General features: G+C 43.3%; 1 protein-coding gene across 1 annotated transcript in view; it reads right to left on the bottom strand.

Moving 5' to 3' along the window:
* Positions 1 to 213: 213 nt before the first annotated feature.
* tmem132e (transmembrane protein 132E) overlaps positions 214 to 14,294 on the bottom strand; it is a 110,995-nt gene continuing 96,914 nt past the window's right edge. The window contains 4 exon segments of the mRNA XM_078787992.1: positions 214 to 2,608; positions 2,611 to 2,701; positions 2,763 to 3,088; positions 6,224 to 6,418. Of these exon segments, the coding sequence (XP_078644118.1) occupies positions 2,003 to 2,608; positions 2,611 to 2,701; positions 2,763 to 3,088; positions 6,224 to 6,418 (1,218 nt within the window). The 3' untranslated portion in view covers positions 214 to 2,002.

Below are 14,294 nucleotides of genomic sequence, written 5' to 3'. Positions count from 1 at the left end.
AACCTGATGAACCTGACGTCCGGGCGGATGACACCTAATCCAGATGACATGCAACCCAGATCACATGACACGCGGATGATGGAGCTGGATTATGTGTCATCCATATTTCCTAGATTGTTTTCCAGATTAGATGAGACACAGATTACAAATTGGCCAGATGACAAATGACTCCAGATTGAAAATTATACAGATTATGTCATGACTAAAGTCTAGATTGCAAACTACTGAGTTTACATGTTACTCCAATTGCATCTGCCCAAGATAACAAATAATTCAGATTATGAGATATTACTTGGATTGAATGTTACCCAGATCACATATAACCCAGATTACATGTCACTGTATCCATATTATATATAACACACATTACATGGGAGCCAGAATAACCCGTATTACATTTTATCCAGATTATGTTACCATGCTTGCATGTAGGCCAAACATCAATTACACGTTACCCAGATTAAATCCGACTTAATGTCGTACAATGCAGATTACATTGATTAGATTGAATGTTACCCAGATTATAAATTTAGATCACATGTTGATCAGACTACACTCACGTGTTAGCCCAATCACCCCAGATTACGAATGAGATTGTTACCGACATGATGTTACCTGGATTCACAGTGGGAGCCAGATTACATATAACCCAGTTTAACCAGATTATATGTTACATAGATTACATGTTACCCAGATAACAAAGGACCCAAGTTGCAAAATGACACAGATTTCATACATTACATTTAATCTAGATTACACATCACCCAGATGACATGCGACACACACAGACATCCCGTCTCTCGTTTGAATCCCAATACTTTGTAAGAAGTATTTTTACAAAGTATTTCATGTAAAAAGGACAAAAGATGAGAAAAAACCCCCACACACCATGTCTTCAGTGGCCTTCCTCGTGGACTGACGTGGAGATCAGAGGATATTGTGCTCCAGCTTGATCATAAAAACTATTTTTTTGGGTGGGGGTGGGGGTGGGGAGGGGTCAACTTTAACAGTCAAACAGTTTTTAAAAAACACAACAGCTACAAGTTTTATGGCGCTTTCTGTCAGTGCAAGCCGCTGTCTGGATATACAGTATATATGTGTATATATATACAGTATATACAGTATATATACAGTATATACGTATGTGTATATATACAGTATATATATATATACGCCAGAGAGGAATGTTTGCACGTATGTAGCATCATCATGGCATGCGCATAATGCATGATTATATTCGTACCGTACAAACATTTACAAATTTAGGTGATGGGTGGGAGAAATAATAATAATAATGATAATAATAATAATAATAAGTGATTGTGCCTCCGTCCATGCAAAGATCAAAGACAATATGCAAAGCTGCTTGCTACAGAGTAAGACCTCGCCGATACCAGTGAACTGTGACCTGTGTGGTTGTAAGGCATTGGAATTGTTCCGGGGCCAAAGGACAGCAGTAGTACTAGTAGTAGTAGTAGTAGTAGCAATAGTAGTAGTACGAGTAGTAGTAGTGTGGCGGCGACAGCTTGTAGAAAAGTGTAAGCAATGAGTATAAGTCATACCTGTGCAGCGACACAACGGACAATGAGGAAAACGTACTGCCATGAACTCTTTTCCTACTTTGGCAAAACCAAAAAATACCTTGAAAATAGCTTTTCATGAGAGTCTTTGACAGTATTTTGTAGCGCGTTCATCAAAGGCCTCTTTGTTCGGAGCTCGTACACTATGTGTTCACTTCCACTGAAGCCCAATGAAGCCAGCGTCGGGCTGAGATCCTGCAAGATCACCCGTCCTCTCGGTCGAGTCTTTGGCTCCCGATGGTCTCCTGCTTTTGTCTTCCTTGAAACTCCCTTGGTGGCGAGTGTGAGCGTGTTTAAGATTACAGCACTGTGCAAACTAAACAGAACAAACGCTAACCAAAATCTGTTTTGAGTCTGTGAAAGCTGGTCTTTCACTGAGGTGGAAAGGAAATGATAGAAAGAAGAAAGGGGCGCCTCGGCTCTCAGGCAATTTCTTTTATTCTGCGCATGTAGTCGTGCAGTTCCTCGGGGTCTTGGAAGCCCATGTCCTGACACACCCACTGAATGTCCTCCTCATCGGCGATGGGGATGGAGTTGTAGGGCAGGTCCTCGGTGGGCAGTGTGGTGAAGGTGGTGAACTTGACTCTCTTGCGCTTGGACGTGGGTGAGCTGGCATCATCGCCGGCCTCCTTGGTGGAACCACCGGAGCTGCCGTCGCCGCGCCCGTGCACCTGGCTCTGCACGCTTGTTTGGGAGCTGCCGCTGCTGTGGTGGTCGCCATGACAGCACGTCTGGACGCCTTCCAAGGTATTACCGGGGCTTTCCACCTGCTGCGGCGACAGGTCGCACTGGGCCCTCAGCGGCTGGCCGTTGCCCAGGAAGACCCAGTGGTGGGAGTGGTCCATGTTGGCCTGCCCTTCCGGGGGGATCCGCTTGTGGCGGTACTTCAGCACAAAGACGATACAGTTGATGAGAAACACCAAGATGGCGAGGCAGAAGACCCCCAGGAGGGCGTACATGCCAATCTCCAGGTCGGTCATGTTGCGACGCGAGTGTACAAAGTCATCATCTTCCTCCTCCTCCTCCTCTTCGTCGTCGGTCTCAGTGGGCTGCTCCTGGTTGCTAATGGTGGGGAAGCTGGTGTAATCAATGGGAACGCTGGCAGGCTGCTCGTTAGACGTCTCGTAAATCCTCCCGCTCATGTTGGGATCAAGGATGGGACGCCTGGTAAAGGGGGCTAACTCCATCTCCCCTTCGGTGGTCACCTCCTCTTCAAAGTCGTCGTCCGGGCCAAAGCGGACCTTGACATAGACGCCGGCCGAGGCGATGATGCTTTTGCGTTTGGTCTTCTGGCAGGCCTCGCAGATCGTCATCTCCACACGCACAATCTCGCCGGAGCCTTCGCCTTCCGCCACCACCACGGGCCAACGCTGCTGTGGCTCTTGGGACACTGACGCCACCTTGTCGTCCAGCGAGGAGGCATTGAAGTTGTAGTCTTTGGGATCGAAGTAGGTCAGGGTGGCGGCCGTGTTGTCGCTGAAGAGCATCCAGACGGACAGACTGGCCTCCTGTCAAAAAGAAGATTAAGGTCAAATTGCATTTAACTTCCATTGTTGTAAGAAATGATACATTTCCACTACTCAGTACTAAGGTTGGCTTTGCCTGCCTCAATTTGGGCCTGGTACTGCAGGAAACTGGAAAAACCTGCCGTGTTGAACACATCAATTGATAGGAGACATAAACAACAAAAATAGACGAGACCGAGAGTGTTGGGATGGTAGGAAGAGCAATTTTATCCACGAGGAGACTGAGGGCAGCCAGACAATGGAGCTCTACTCTCCTAGGTTTGAAAACACTGCACAACCCCAGCCACTTTGAACGCAACAGTTGACAGGAGACATGCTAAGAAAAAAAATTGATGGATAGGAGTGAGGGTCAATAGGTCAGTTGTTAGGAGACAGGCCGACCGAAACAACAATAGAGGACAACAAGGGTCTAACGAGCGAGTTCATCCACAACGAGACTGAGGACACTGAGAAAACCTTCCGTTGCACGGAACTGACATGACTCGACTCGCCTGGATTTGTGGGAAACTGCAAAAACCCAGCCGAATTGAAGACAACAGTTGACAGGAGACATGCCAAGAACACAAATGGAAGAGAATGAGGGTCTCAAGACCAATTGTACCCAAGAGCAGATTGAGGGTAGCGAGAAAATGGAGCGCCGCAGCTAAGTGGAGACTGTGGAGTGTAAAAGTGCAACAATAGGAAAAGCCAACGTTAGCATGTGTGTTGATGTTTGTCATTTCCAGCAGTTGCTAATGTCAAGCATATGATGTGGAGACAGTATGATTGGAAGCTAACGTCTGATGACATACTAGAAATAGTACTGAGTTGACGCAAAAATACATAGACGCAACAACTGCACATCGATGCGTCGTCATTCAGAATTTGAAAAATGGCGGTGGCCGCCGCGGCATTAAGTCACAGCGGGTCAGGGGAGAAGAAAAGATCTCGCAATAGGATGTCAAAAGTATGCGAGTACTTTACACATAAAAGTAACGATTTGGTGGCGTGTGACCTGTGAAAAATGGAAATGGCGTCCCATCAAAGCACTACTGCGAGGCACCAGCACTCGGGAGCTGCTTGTGAGGAGAAGACGGTGTACGTTTTCAACTATTTTTTTTTTTTTATTAGCCCCGTCATTCATCCAAACCGCACCATGTAACTTGTGCTCCGGCCTCGCACACACACAGCATATGCCCACTCAAACACACGCACAGAGTGACCGTTTTCCTGATGGTGGAAAGCAAGAGGGAAAGATGCGAGGGAAAGTGCTCTTGTAGGAACACACATACAGCTGCTGTTATTTTTTTGTTTTTATTTTATGTTTATATTTTGATTCAGATTGTGTTTTTTGCACAATAGTTTTATTTTTTGAAAGAAAGTTAAATTTATTATTTTTGTCATATATTATTATTATTGTTATGTTATTATAAGATACCATTGTGCGCTTTATTGTATTGTTCAATACAATTCAGTTTTGAACTGGTTAATATGTTTCATTCATGGAGATAAATTAGCATTAATTGCTATATATGTCAAATTATGTGGAGATAATAGATAGTCGAAACTAAATCGAATCAAATTGGATTTAAAACTGAATCGTTAGATTAATCGATGCATTGAAAAACTATTTTCTAGATTAATCGATGACAAAAATAATCGTTTAACCCATCCCGGTTACCGAGCGCTACCTGGTTTCAGTGGAAAAGCAGTTACTCCCAAAGTGTACACATTCTAATCCCAACTCAATCCACAAAAAGGTCAGGCCGACATGGTACGTTACCACGGCGACACATGTTGAGAAGCAACCCGCCTTTATGAGGAGCTGAAGTTAGTGAGTTACCTTCCCTAACCTCCCTCCCTGCTCCAGCTCGTCGTATCAGCGCGAGAGCTTGAAGAAAAGGCTTTGAATAAGACGTGGAATGTGACATGCCGCTTCTTGGGAGGCTCCACGGCACGACATGAACGTCTGGTACGGCGCCGAGGCGCGGGGGCTTTTTGACAGCCATAAAAGACCATGGCAGGGAAAACGGACGAACGGCAGATGGCGTTTTATATCGCAGAGGCTGAAGTTCTTTTCGACGCCAGGATGGTGCTGACAGTCACATGCGTGTTTCCTGGAAGAATTATACGCTCGTCTGTGAGAAAGGGGATAACACCAATTGTACGCAAACAGACGTTAGCATGAACTTTTCCATGGAAACTTCACGGCTTCTTGATACATTTGGGAGTAAAATGTTACTACATTAAATATAAGTTTTCATTTATGCTGTATTGCAGTAAAGTCGACATGTATTACGCCTCTCACTATGACATGTCCCGTCTGCGAGAGCACTGTCATTGGCTGGCTTGTCAGTCACTCTTGTCGGACAAAATGGATGTTAATTATAATGAATTATTAACTAATTATTTTGTTAATCATAATTGCAGTGGAGACCAATGCAAATAAATTCATTTATAGGTTTTGTAAGACTCTATAGTTTCATATTTTGACTTTACTCATTTAATTCTTGTGATACAACTTAATTATTTTACTATTTTATTATGTAAGGATGGAATATTAAAAATGTTCTTCTGATAGCGCAACATTATTCCTAAATTATTTTTTGTTGTAATATTACAGCTTTATTCTTATAATATTGATATATATTATATATAATATTCTTATAATATTTTATGTTGTTGTTTGTGGTAATATTATGTCTTGTACTACTACTACTGTATTCAGGTAACATTGTGAAACAATTTTTTCTCATCATCATTTATTTTTTCCTTGTAAAATTAGGATCTTATTCTTGTAAAATTGCAGTTCTTTTAAAACGTATTTAAACGGCTGATTTTGGAATTGAACTGATGAAGATTGTCTCAAGTCGGCGTGTGTTATTCTCTCAGCATGGCTTGGGTTTCCGCTAAAACCCCAAAAAACTAAGTGAAAATTAAAAAAAAAAGAATAGATTGATTGAGAAAAACATTATATTGCGACAGAAGAAAGTCAGTACTTGTACTAGTACTAATACAAGTACTTTAGTATTAGTATTGTGGGATATCAGTACATGAAAAAGTCCATATAAATAAAGGGAGGAAGGAGGAAGGCTCCATCATGGCAGAGTGAAGCTTTCTGTCAATCATGCGTCCTACCTGTTTGGGAGCGGTGAGCGTCTGCAGGCCTGTTGCCTTGGCAACCATGGTGTGGCTGTTGCCGGGGCTGGGCTGCAGCGACAGGGTCAGGCCCGAAACGGTGTGGACACGGAGCTCAGTGATGGAAACCTTGTCGTCTGTGACAGAGAAGGCCGTCTGTCCCAGCACGGCGTCCACAGCCAGAGGAGAGTCCACCTGCGGGAGGGGATGACATCAAAGCAGGAGGCTCTTTTATTGTCTCGCTACATGAGGGACGCAGCGTGGGCGAAAGAGACAGCAGCTTTATTGTCTTCTGTGAAGCTCATAAAGCCAGTGCTGATTTTGGATTGAAGTGTATTTTGTTGTTGTTGTTGTGTGTTTGATTCGTCCGTATGTCGGCGGTCTGTCCATCATTGCCCGAAGCAAACAAAGAAAAGGTCCAGTGGGAGGCGACCGCTACCAGGTAGGAGCCGTCTTGAGTGTCTCTGCATGGAATGAAACGGCTCTGCGGGTCATTTGGATCTTTTGACAGCGCCACCACTGATACTGTAAGACAGTATGATGATACCCAACACCTTGCTTGAGTTTTTTCCCTGATGCATTTATTCTTGAAAAATTGCATTTTTTTCTAATATTACAACAATTTTAACAGTTTTTTTTAAAAACTTATTCTCCTTCATTGGCCCCTGCCAGGGGGCTGCAATGCTGTCAGCCTCCCTCTGTGCTCCTCTGTCTCCCTCTGGTGGACAGAGGCAGCCATCCATCCATCCATCCATCCACGGATGAAATGCATTATGATAAAACGAGAATAAAGTCAAAAGTGATACTATTGTTAAAAGAGTTTTTTTTTATTTGAAACTCATCCCTGCATTGTATATTTCTTAGCTAGCTTTAGAGTGTTAAGTTGCTACGCGATGAGTTTAGCGTTCTTTGTAAGATGACACCGTGAGTCAGACTGTTGACTCACGACCTTGTTATGAATAATTTCAAAGATCTTTTATATTCATCTTTTAGAGTTTTTCTTGTAATATTTCCCAATTATACTTCTTTCTTGTCATTTTATGATTTGCATTCTCCCAATATAGTCACCACAAAAAATTACACATTAAATTCAATTCTGTTTCATAACTTATCTTCATTTTTTTCTCTATCCCCCAACACGGTATGACGTTATTCTTGTGAAATGTAACAAGATACAGTACTTTCAGGTGATATGTTAGAACATTTCTCCTTCTTATGTACGCCCATATATGGTATCTTTTTCAGAAACTGAGGTGTAAAACTGCAAAGTAGTGACGCAAGGAGGAGGGAATAAAGTGAAGTGAGGCAGTCATGAAGTCATGTCCTGCTTGCATATGCATGTTGTTGTGATGGATTCATGTGCCAGAAAGTAACAGCGACGCTTCACAGAGCAACACGCATGCCTGCAACAATACGCACACACACACACACACACACACACACTCAGAGACATGAGTATGTATGCGACAGCCTGAGGCCTTACAGGAAGGATGAGTAAAGTTTCCAAGTTGATGTGGGGACAAGTCCATAACGTGACAAATGGATGGATGGATGGATGGATGGCGCTCAGAGGGCGAGCTTCCCTTTGGAGCTCTGCTAAGTCGCATAGCTTCACTTTTGGGTTAAAAGGATGGATGGATGCTAATGGAGGTGAAGACGGCGGCAGGGCCTGGCGAACGGCGACGGAGGAAGGCATCGATTCGTGTGTTAAAGCGTGTCTCGTAAACAACGCTTTGCACGCTATTGATCCTCGCCTGTTTTATTTTTTCGAGAGCGATTCGAGCGGCTAAAATGAAAATGTGAACACAATGGAAATCAATACGTGCAAATGGCAAAGTGAAATACAAATCTAAAACGCCCGTGCAGTCCGCTGCAAGGGTATTGGAGTCATTGTCATTTCACAACAGTTCACAATGCGTGTGGTACTCGAACAGACCTCTGACTCTTTATTCTCTGCTTCTTTACATCCTCTCTTACCAAATCAACAGGAAATCCAAGACAAGCTGATAATGGAGGGGGTCCCAAACATACAATGTCATCTTGGCTGCATGTCATATTATGGCTCCACTCGACTGCAGGCTCTCTTTGAAGCAAGAGGCCGTGATGCAGACCTGATGGCAATCTTAACACCAGTTGAAAAATTGCTAGAATATGCATTTTGCACATTTGGACCTTCACTCGGAATTCAAAGACCTCATGTCCCACAAAAGTGCCCGTTTAGAACAACATGGGACATAGAAAGGCGGTAAAAAGTTGCACTGTCAGATGAGAAAGAAAAAAATGTAACCTTGACGGTCCTGATGGCTTCTAACGTTACTGGCAGGACAAGGAGATCCACCCGTTACAGTGGAGGGGGGGTCCATCATTCAGGTGGTGCGGACTCGTCAAACGGCATCCGGCAGCGAGCATCCCTCATGACTGAGGGCCCAGGTCTGGGAGGTAACAGCTGGGTTCTTCACCAGGACAACGCTGCTGGCTTGACCAAAGACTTCTTCAAGGAGAATAACATCACTCTTTTGGACCAGCCCGCATCTTCCCCTGATTTAAATCTCATTGAGAACATTTGGGGATGGATGGCAAGGGACGTTTATAAAAATGGCCGTCAGTTCCAGATGAGTTTTTTGTAATGTTTTGACCATTGGTCTTCAACTTTTGATCGGCTGATAAGCCAATTTCACCTATTTCATCTATTGTCTCTTACTTTTGCAAAGTGCTTTTTGTCACACTCCCCCTTCTTGCTTTTGCTGATTGGAGATCGACTTAAAACCTCATTAAGGTCCAAATTCAAGCTATTTTTCAACGGATCTTCAGAGCTACTGCAGACATGCTGCCATTCACTTTTCTCTCCTTTTTTTCTTGTAAAAATAAAATGGTCATGTTTTTCTCACACTTTACTCACACAATACAGTGACCTTTTTGGTGTAATAGTACAACTTCAGTCTCCAAATATTCCAGCTTGTTTATTTATTACAGTATTTGGCTTCTTACTTTGTTCTTCTTCTGCCTTTTCTTTACCCTTTCTTAAGTTTAGAACATAAATTGGAGGCTAACTCTTTTACTTGGTAGTTGAGCAATGTGTTGTACACAAGAAATAATATGAATATAGATAAAGGTGACTATAGGGTTGTTATTTCATGTCTACAGTGCTCTGATTATGGTAAAAAAACACAATTGTTTTCAATGCTCGTATTATTGAATCCTGCTTGGTGGAAATTCACTTATCACGGTCGCTCTGGAACCAATTAACCGCAATAAACGAGGGACGACTGAAGAGGGATTTTATGCTCATTGTTTTACAACTTTATTCTCTTTCAATTTTCCTGGTAATATTATGACTTTCAAGCATCTTTTGTTGTGTCATATGTCTTTTCACATAATAAGACGATGCACTGCTTCTGTCCATTGATTGGTCCGACATCCAATACTGATGTATACTGGATGTTGTTGCCTCACATTAGCAGTTAGCCTCCACTGAAGTTTGCACGTGCTGCACGGCCCACAAGACCATGCTAAACGTGTATTATGCTACTATCATGAATACAGTGATTTTTGTACTGTTCTATAGGTTGTGACGTGACCCAGTTCAATCGTTGTGCTCGCTGCCGACTCAAGTGACTAACCAGCCGACGCTTTTAGTCTTGGCGACAGACATTTGTCATCTCCTTGAGCGTAATTAGCGCCGCCAAGCACAGCCTCTTGATGCTGGAAAGGTAGCTGCCGCTTAACTCGGACGAGCTGATGAAATACAAACGTAATACCTGCGAAGTGGGAAAAAACAGCATGGCGTGACCCCGCCACCTCCTACTTTTACAACCCTCGTAAACTTTCAAGCAATTACGACGCTCCCTGCTTTGCACGGCGAGCGAGGGCAACAACCGCAAAATAAACCTCCCCACGCCGCCCGCCACGTAAGCACCCCCTGAACGCAACACTGGTGTTGGAGTCACTTCAATAACACTCTCTCTTGGGAGAACTTTCACCTTCATGACGCCCATCACACCAGGAAGACAACAGTGGATGCTTTGGCAGAGTGGTTGGCAGTGTGGTCGCAGACCACACAGCTAGGAGTTCGATTCCACCCTCAGCATCTCATCTGTGTGGAGTTTGCATGTTCTCCCTGTGCATGCGCGGGTTTTCTCCGGGTACTCCGGTTTCCTCCCACATTCCAAAAACATGCTAGGTTAATTGGCGACTCCAAATTGTCCATAGGTATGAATGTGAGTGTGAATGGTTGTTTGTCTATATGTGCCCTGAGATTGGCTGGCCACCAGTCCAGGGTGTACCCCGCCTCTCGCCCCAAGACAGCTGGGATAGGCTCCAGCATGCCCACGACCCTCGTGAAGATAAGCGGTAGAAAATGGTGTGCATCCAGCACAGCCACGTCCTCATGTGTGACGTCAAATGTGATGGTTGATTCAGACGCTTACATGAAATAACGGTTGCTGTCATTGTTTTTTCCAGGGGAATGTGAGCGACACTTTGATGACGTGTCTGCACCGTGTGGCTATCAGCCAATTTACCAGGCCTGGCTGCGCTTTGTCTGCGCCGAGAATAGGCCCGGGCCGAGCTGGCGACCATTCAGCACACTTTTGGCACCCAGTTTTATCTCAAAATTGTCACTGCGCCATGCTGAAAATGTGGACGCCTCCCCTGGTGCGCCGCCACGCATATCTCAGTACAGTCCAATCTACCAAATTAGCTGCACCCCGTGGTGCGCTTGACCAAATGACCACTGCGTGGGCTGCGCCACCTTGCACTGAAATTACAGCCCCGTGTGTCTGTAAGTAATGTGTAACTATGACGACATGGTACCAGTGAGAATTGCCAAATGTGTTATGTTAGGCAGCAGTGTTGTTTCACGAGAATAGTAATTATGTCTAGCTGCTAGCTTATGTCGCTGCTGTCAGCCACTAAACTCACACGTATAGTCTAGTTTCACTAATTTCACTAATTCGAAAAATGAAGCTTTGGTGTTAAAACACGTGTCTTCTTCCAGAACATTCTGGCATTTATTAACCAGGTAAGTTTTCATTGTATCCATATACTTCCAAAAATATGACTTTCAGATTGTGTAGCTTTAGTTTGTGTCCATGTTGGTGTGGACATTGACTCCCCCGCCTTCCTCTTCTTTTCTTGTGACCACTAAATGCTAAATGTTATAGTTCAGTACCCGTGGTTCATGTTTTTTCCCCTCTTCATGACATATTTTTTATTGAGAGATTTGTGGTCCAGAACATATGGAAGAAAGTCTTACTTGGGTGGAACAAATGATGAAATAGTAAAGAGTCATAGTACTAAAAGAATAAAGTTACACTTTGACAGGAAAGGAGTTACTACAAGTTAAGAATATAACAAGAATCGAGTTATCAAGTGACCATTTTCCTTGTGATTTTCTGTTCATAACTAATCATAATGCCATGTCTTGGACTTGGACATTGGACATTTCCCTCTCCCACACAGTCCATGTCTTTTTTTTATTTATGTTTATTGCCTCCTTCTTGCTCTTTGCACATTCCTGCATCTGCAAGAAAATAGACTTTATTGCAAGAACTTCCTCTCTGGCGTTCAACATCTTTATTCATGAAGCTAGGGGTGATGCTTACTGTTGTGTGGCATCATGTCGGACACAACAGGACCATATAATGCCACTATTGCTTCACGGATACGGGAAGTGGTGGTGACGATGCATACCCATGAGGGAACAATGCAAGTCATGCATACTATTGTCCTACACTGGACATAAGAGTGCTTGACAAGATGTAAATAAGTCATGCTGAAGTCTGGTCCTTTTGTGCCGATGTGAACCACGAATCGCATGCCAAGTGCGTCATTTATGCATAAAAAGAATGCAAACAGTGGCCAGACTAATTTCCACGCTTTTCAGGTGTGCCTTAAAATGACATGGAGGCAAATTGCGGGACAAAAATAACATATATATTTTCATTCATTCATTCATTTTCTACCGCTTTTTCCTCACAAGGGTCGCGGGGGTGCTGGAGCCTATCCCAGCTGTCTTCGGGCGAGAGGCGGGGTACACCCTGGACTGGTCGCCAGCCAATCACAGGGCACATATAGACAAACAACCATTCACACTCACATTCATACCTATGGACAATTTGGAGTGGCCAATTAACCTAGCATGTTTTTGGAATGTGGGAGGAAACCGGAGTACCCGGAGAAAACCCACGCATGCATGGGGAGAACATGCAAACTCCACACAGAGAAGGCCGAGGGAACCGAACCCCGGTCTCCTAGCTGTGAGGTCTGCGCGCTAACCACTAGACCGCCATGCCGCCCCACATATATATATATAGATATATAGATATATATATAGATATATATATATAGATATATATATAGATATATATATATATAGATAGATAGATAGGTAGATAGACAGATGGATAGACATATACAGTATGATAGAGTGAAGAAAATACCTCCTCTCTTTCCCTGTGGAAGTGGTAAGTTTTTGGCTTCTTATGTTGTCCTTTTTCCCCCACTCGGTTTGAAACACTTTCTTATGTTTGCAACAAATACATTGGAAATACGAACTAATGAGCCCGAGTGGTCCTATCACCTGTGCAGTGTTGCGCAATATGAAATAATAACAGACGGCTATAGGTTGTTATTTCATGTCTACATGACTTAATACCATATTTAAGTCATTCTGCTTATTAACTCATTCAATCCCAGCCATTTTTCAAAAGCCGTCCCTCTGGGTTTTTGATGATTTAGACAGATTTTTCAGGCTTATTGGGATTTATATCAAACAAAAGATTATAGACTCTCATCTTTCATCAGAAAAAAGTTCGTTTCTACCCTTTTCCGTCGTTTAGTAATCATCAGTAGAACATAGGTACGTAAGTTTCAGCAAAATATCAGTTCTCAACAAAAAGGAGGGAGAAGAAAGGCTATTTGTTAAAAAATGAAAAAAGCCAATGAGTTAATATTGAATATTACTTCACAGAAATGGACTTATTGCGGTCCGGGCTGGAGCCAATGAACCGTGACTATCATCGATTGTGAATTCTATTATATCGGACTTGAACAGACACAACTTTTCCCACAAGGCAACACTGCTGCAATGTTTTGGTTTACCGAAGACAACTCCACTTGTTTTCCCCGAAGCTGGGAATTATGAGCAACCCTAACAATGATGTCAGGATTCAGGCAGGAAAACTATGCAAAGTGTGAACCACATTTGCTGTGGTGACGTCCGCTGTCGTCCAAATACCAAAAACACCAAGTGGAGTTAGGACTGTTGCTAATGATTAGCATGCACGCAATCATGCCGATGAAGATCGTTCCCGTTCTGTTGCCAGTGGATGAAGACTAAAATAAGTCCCCCTCCCAACTGAAGATAAAACATAATCATTTAACCAAACAAGATCCAGGATTTGCAGCATGACAGCATGTTTCACTCATTGAACCCGGGAGAGAACACCTGATTAGATTTCCAGTAAGTGGGCAGAGATGGATGTATCTTTTTGGCCTTTCCCCCAGTGGTGTGTCAGAACGCTTGTCGTGTGAAAATAAGGTGATTTATTTTTGCTCAGACAAAGCAAATAAAGGCTGGCGGCTGAGAGGCAATCAAGTCCTTTTGGGTTGAAACTTTTGATAACGCCACTTCCTCCCTGCAATTACAATCAAGCACATTTGCAAGAAAAGAAATGGAGGGGCCTTGTAGAAATGGAACTAGAAATGGACAAAAGCCGCTTCTCATTGTCTTCATGGACAATTTGCAACGGACATCTTGGACGCTTGAACGATTAACTCCAACCTTTTCAAGTGGCCAGAAAACCAAGACATCTCCAGATGATTTACATTTCACGGCAAATTGGTGATCATTTGTCAAATCGGCCGTCATTTCTTCTCTTTCATTAGAAATGCTGACGTCTTTTATGGGTCATTTTGGAATACTGAATACTTCACTGTGATGTCATGAAGCATAACCTCGGAGGTCCAACACAATTGGTTCCTGGATGACTTTTCATTTGTTCGGATTTGGACTTTTTTCCAACTGGAACTGTACATTTGAAGAAAGTCTGTTCAAAGGTACTTCCTTTGA

The sequence above is a fragment of the Doryrhamphus excisus genome, linkage group LG21 (genome assembly GCF_037039965.1).
Source record: "Doryrhamphus excisus strain RoL-2023G ecotype Guam linkage group LG21, RoL_Dexc_Guam_v1.1, whole genome shotgun sequence".
NCBI classification, from domain to species: Eukaryota; Metazoa; Chordata; class Actinopteri; order Syngnathiformes; family Syngnathidae; genus Doryrhamphus; species Doryrhamphus excisus.
This window is presented reverse-complemented; position numbering and strand designations above follow the sequence as displayed.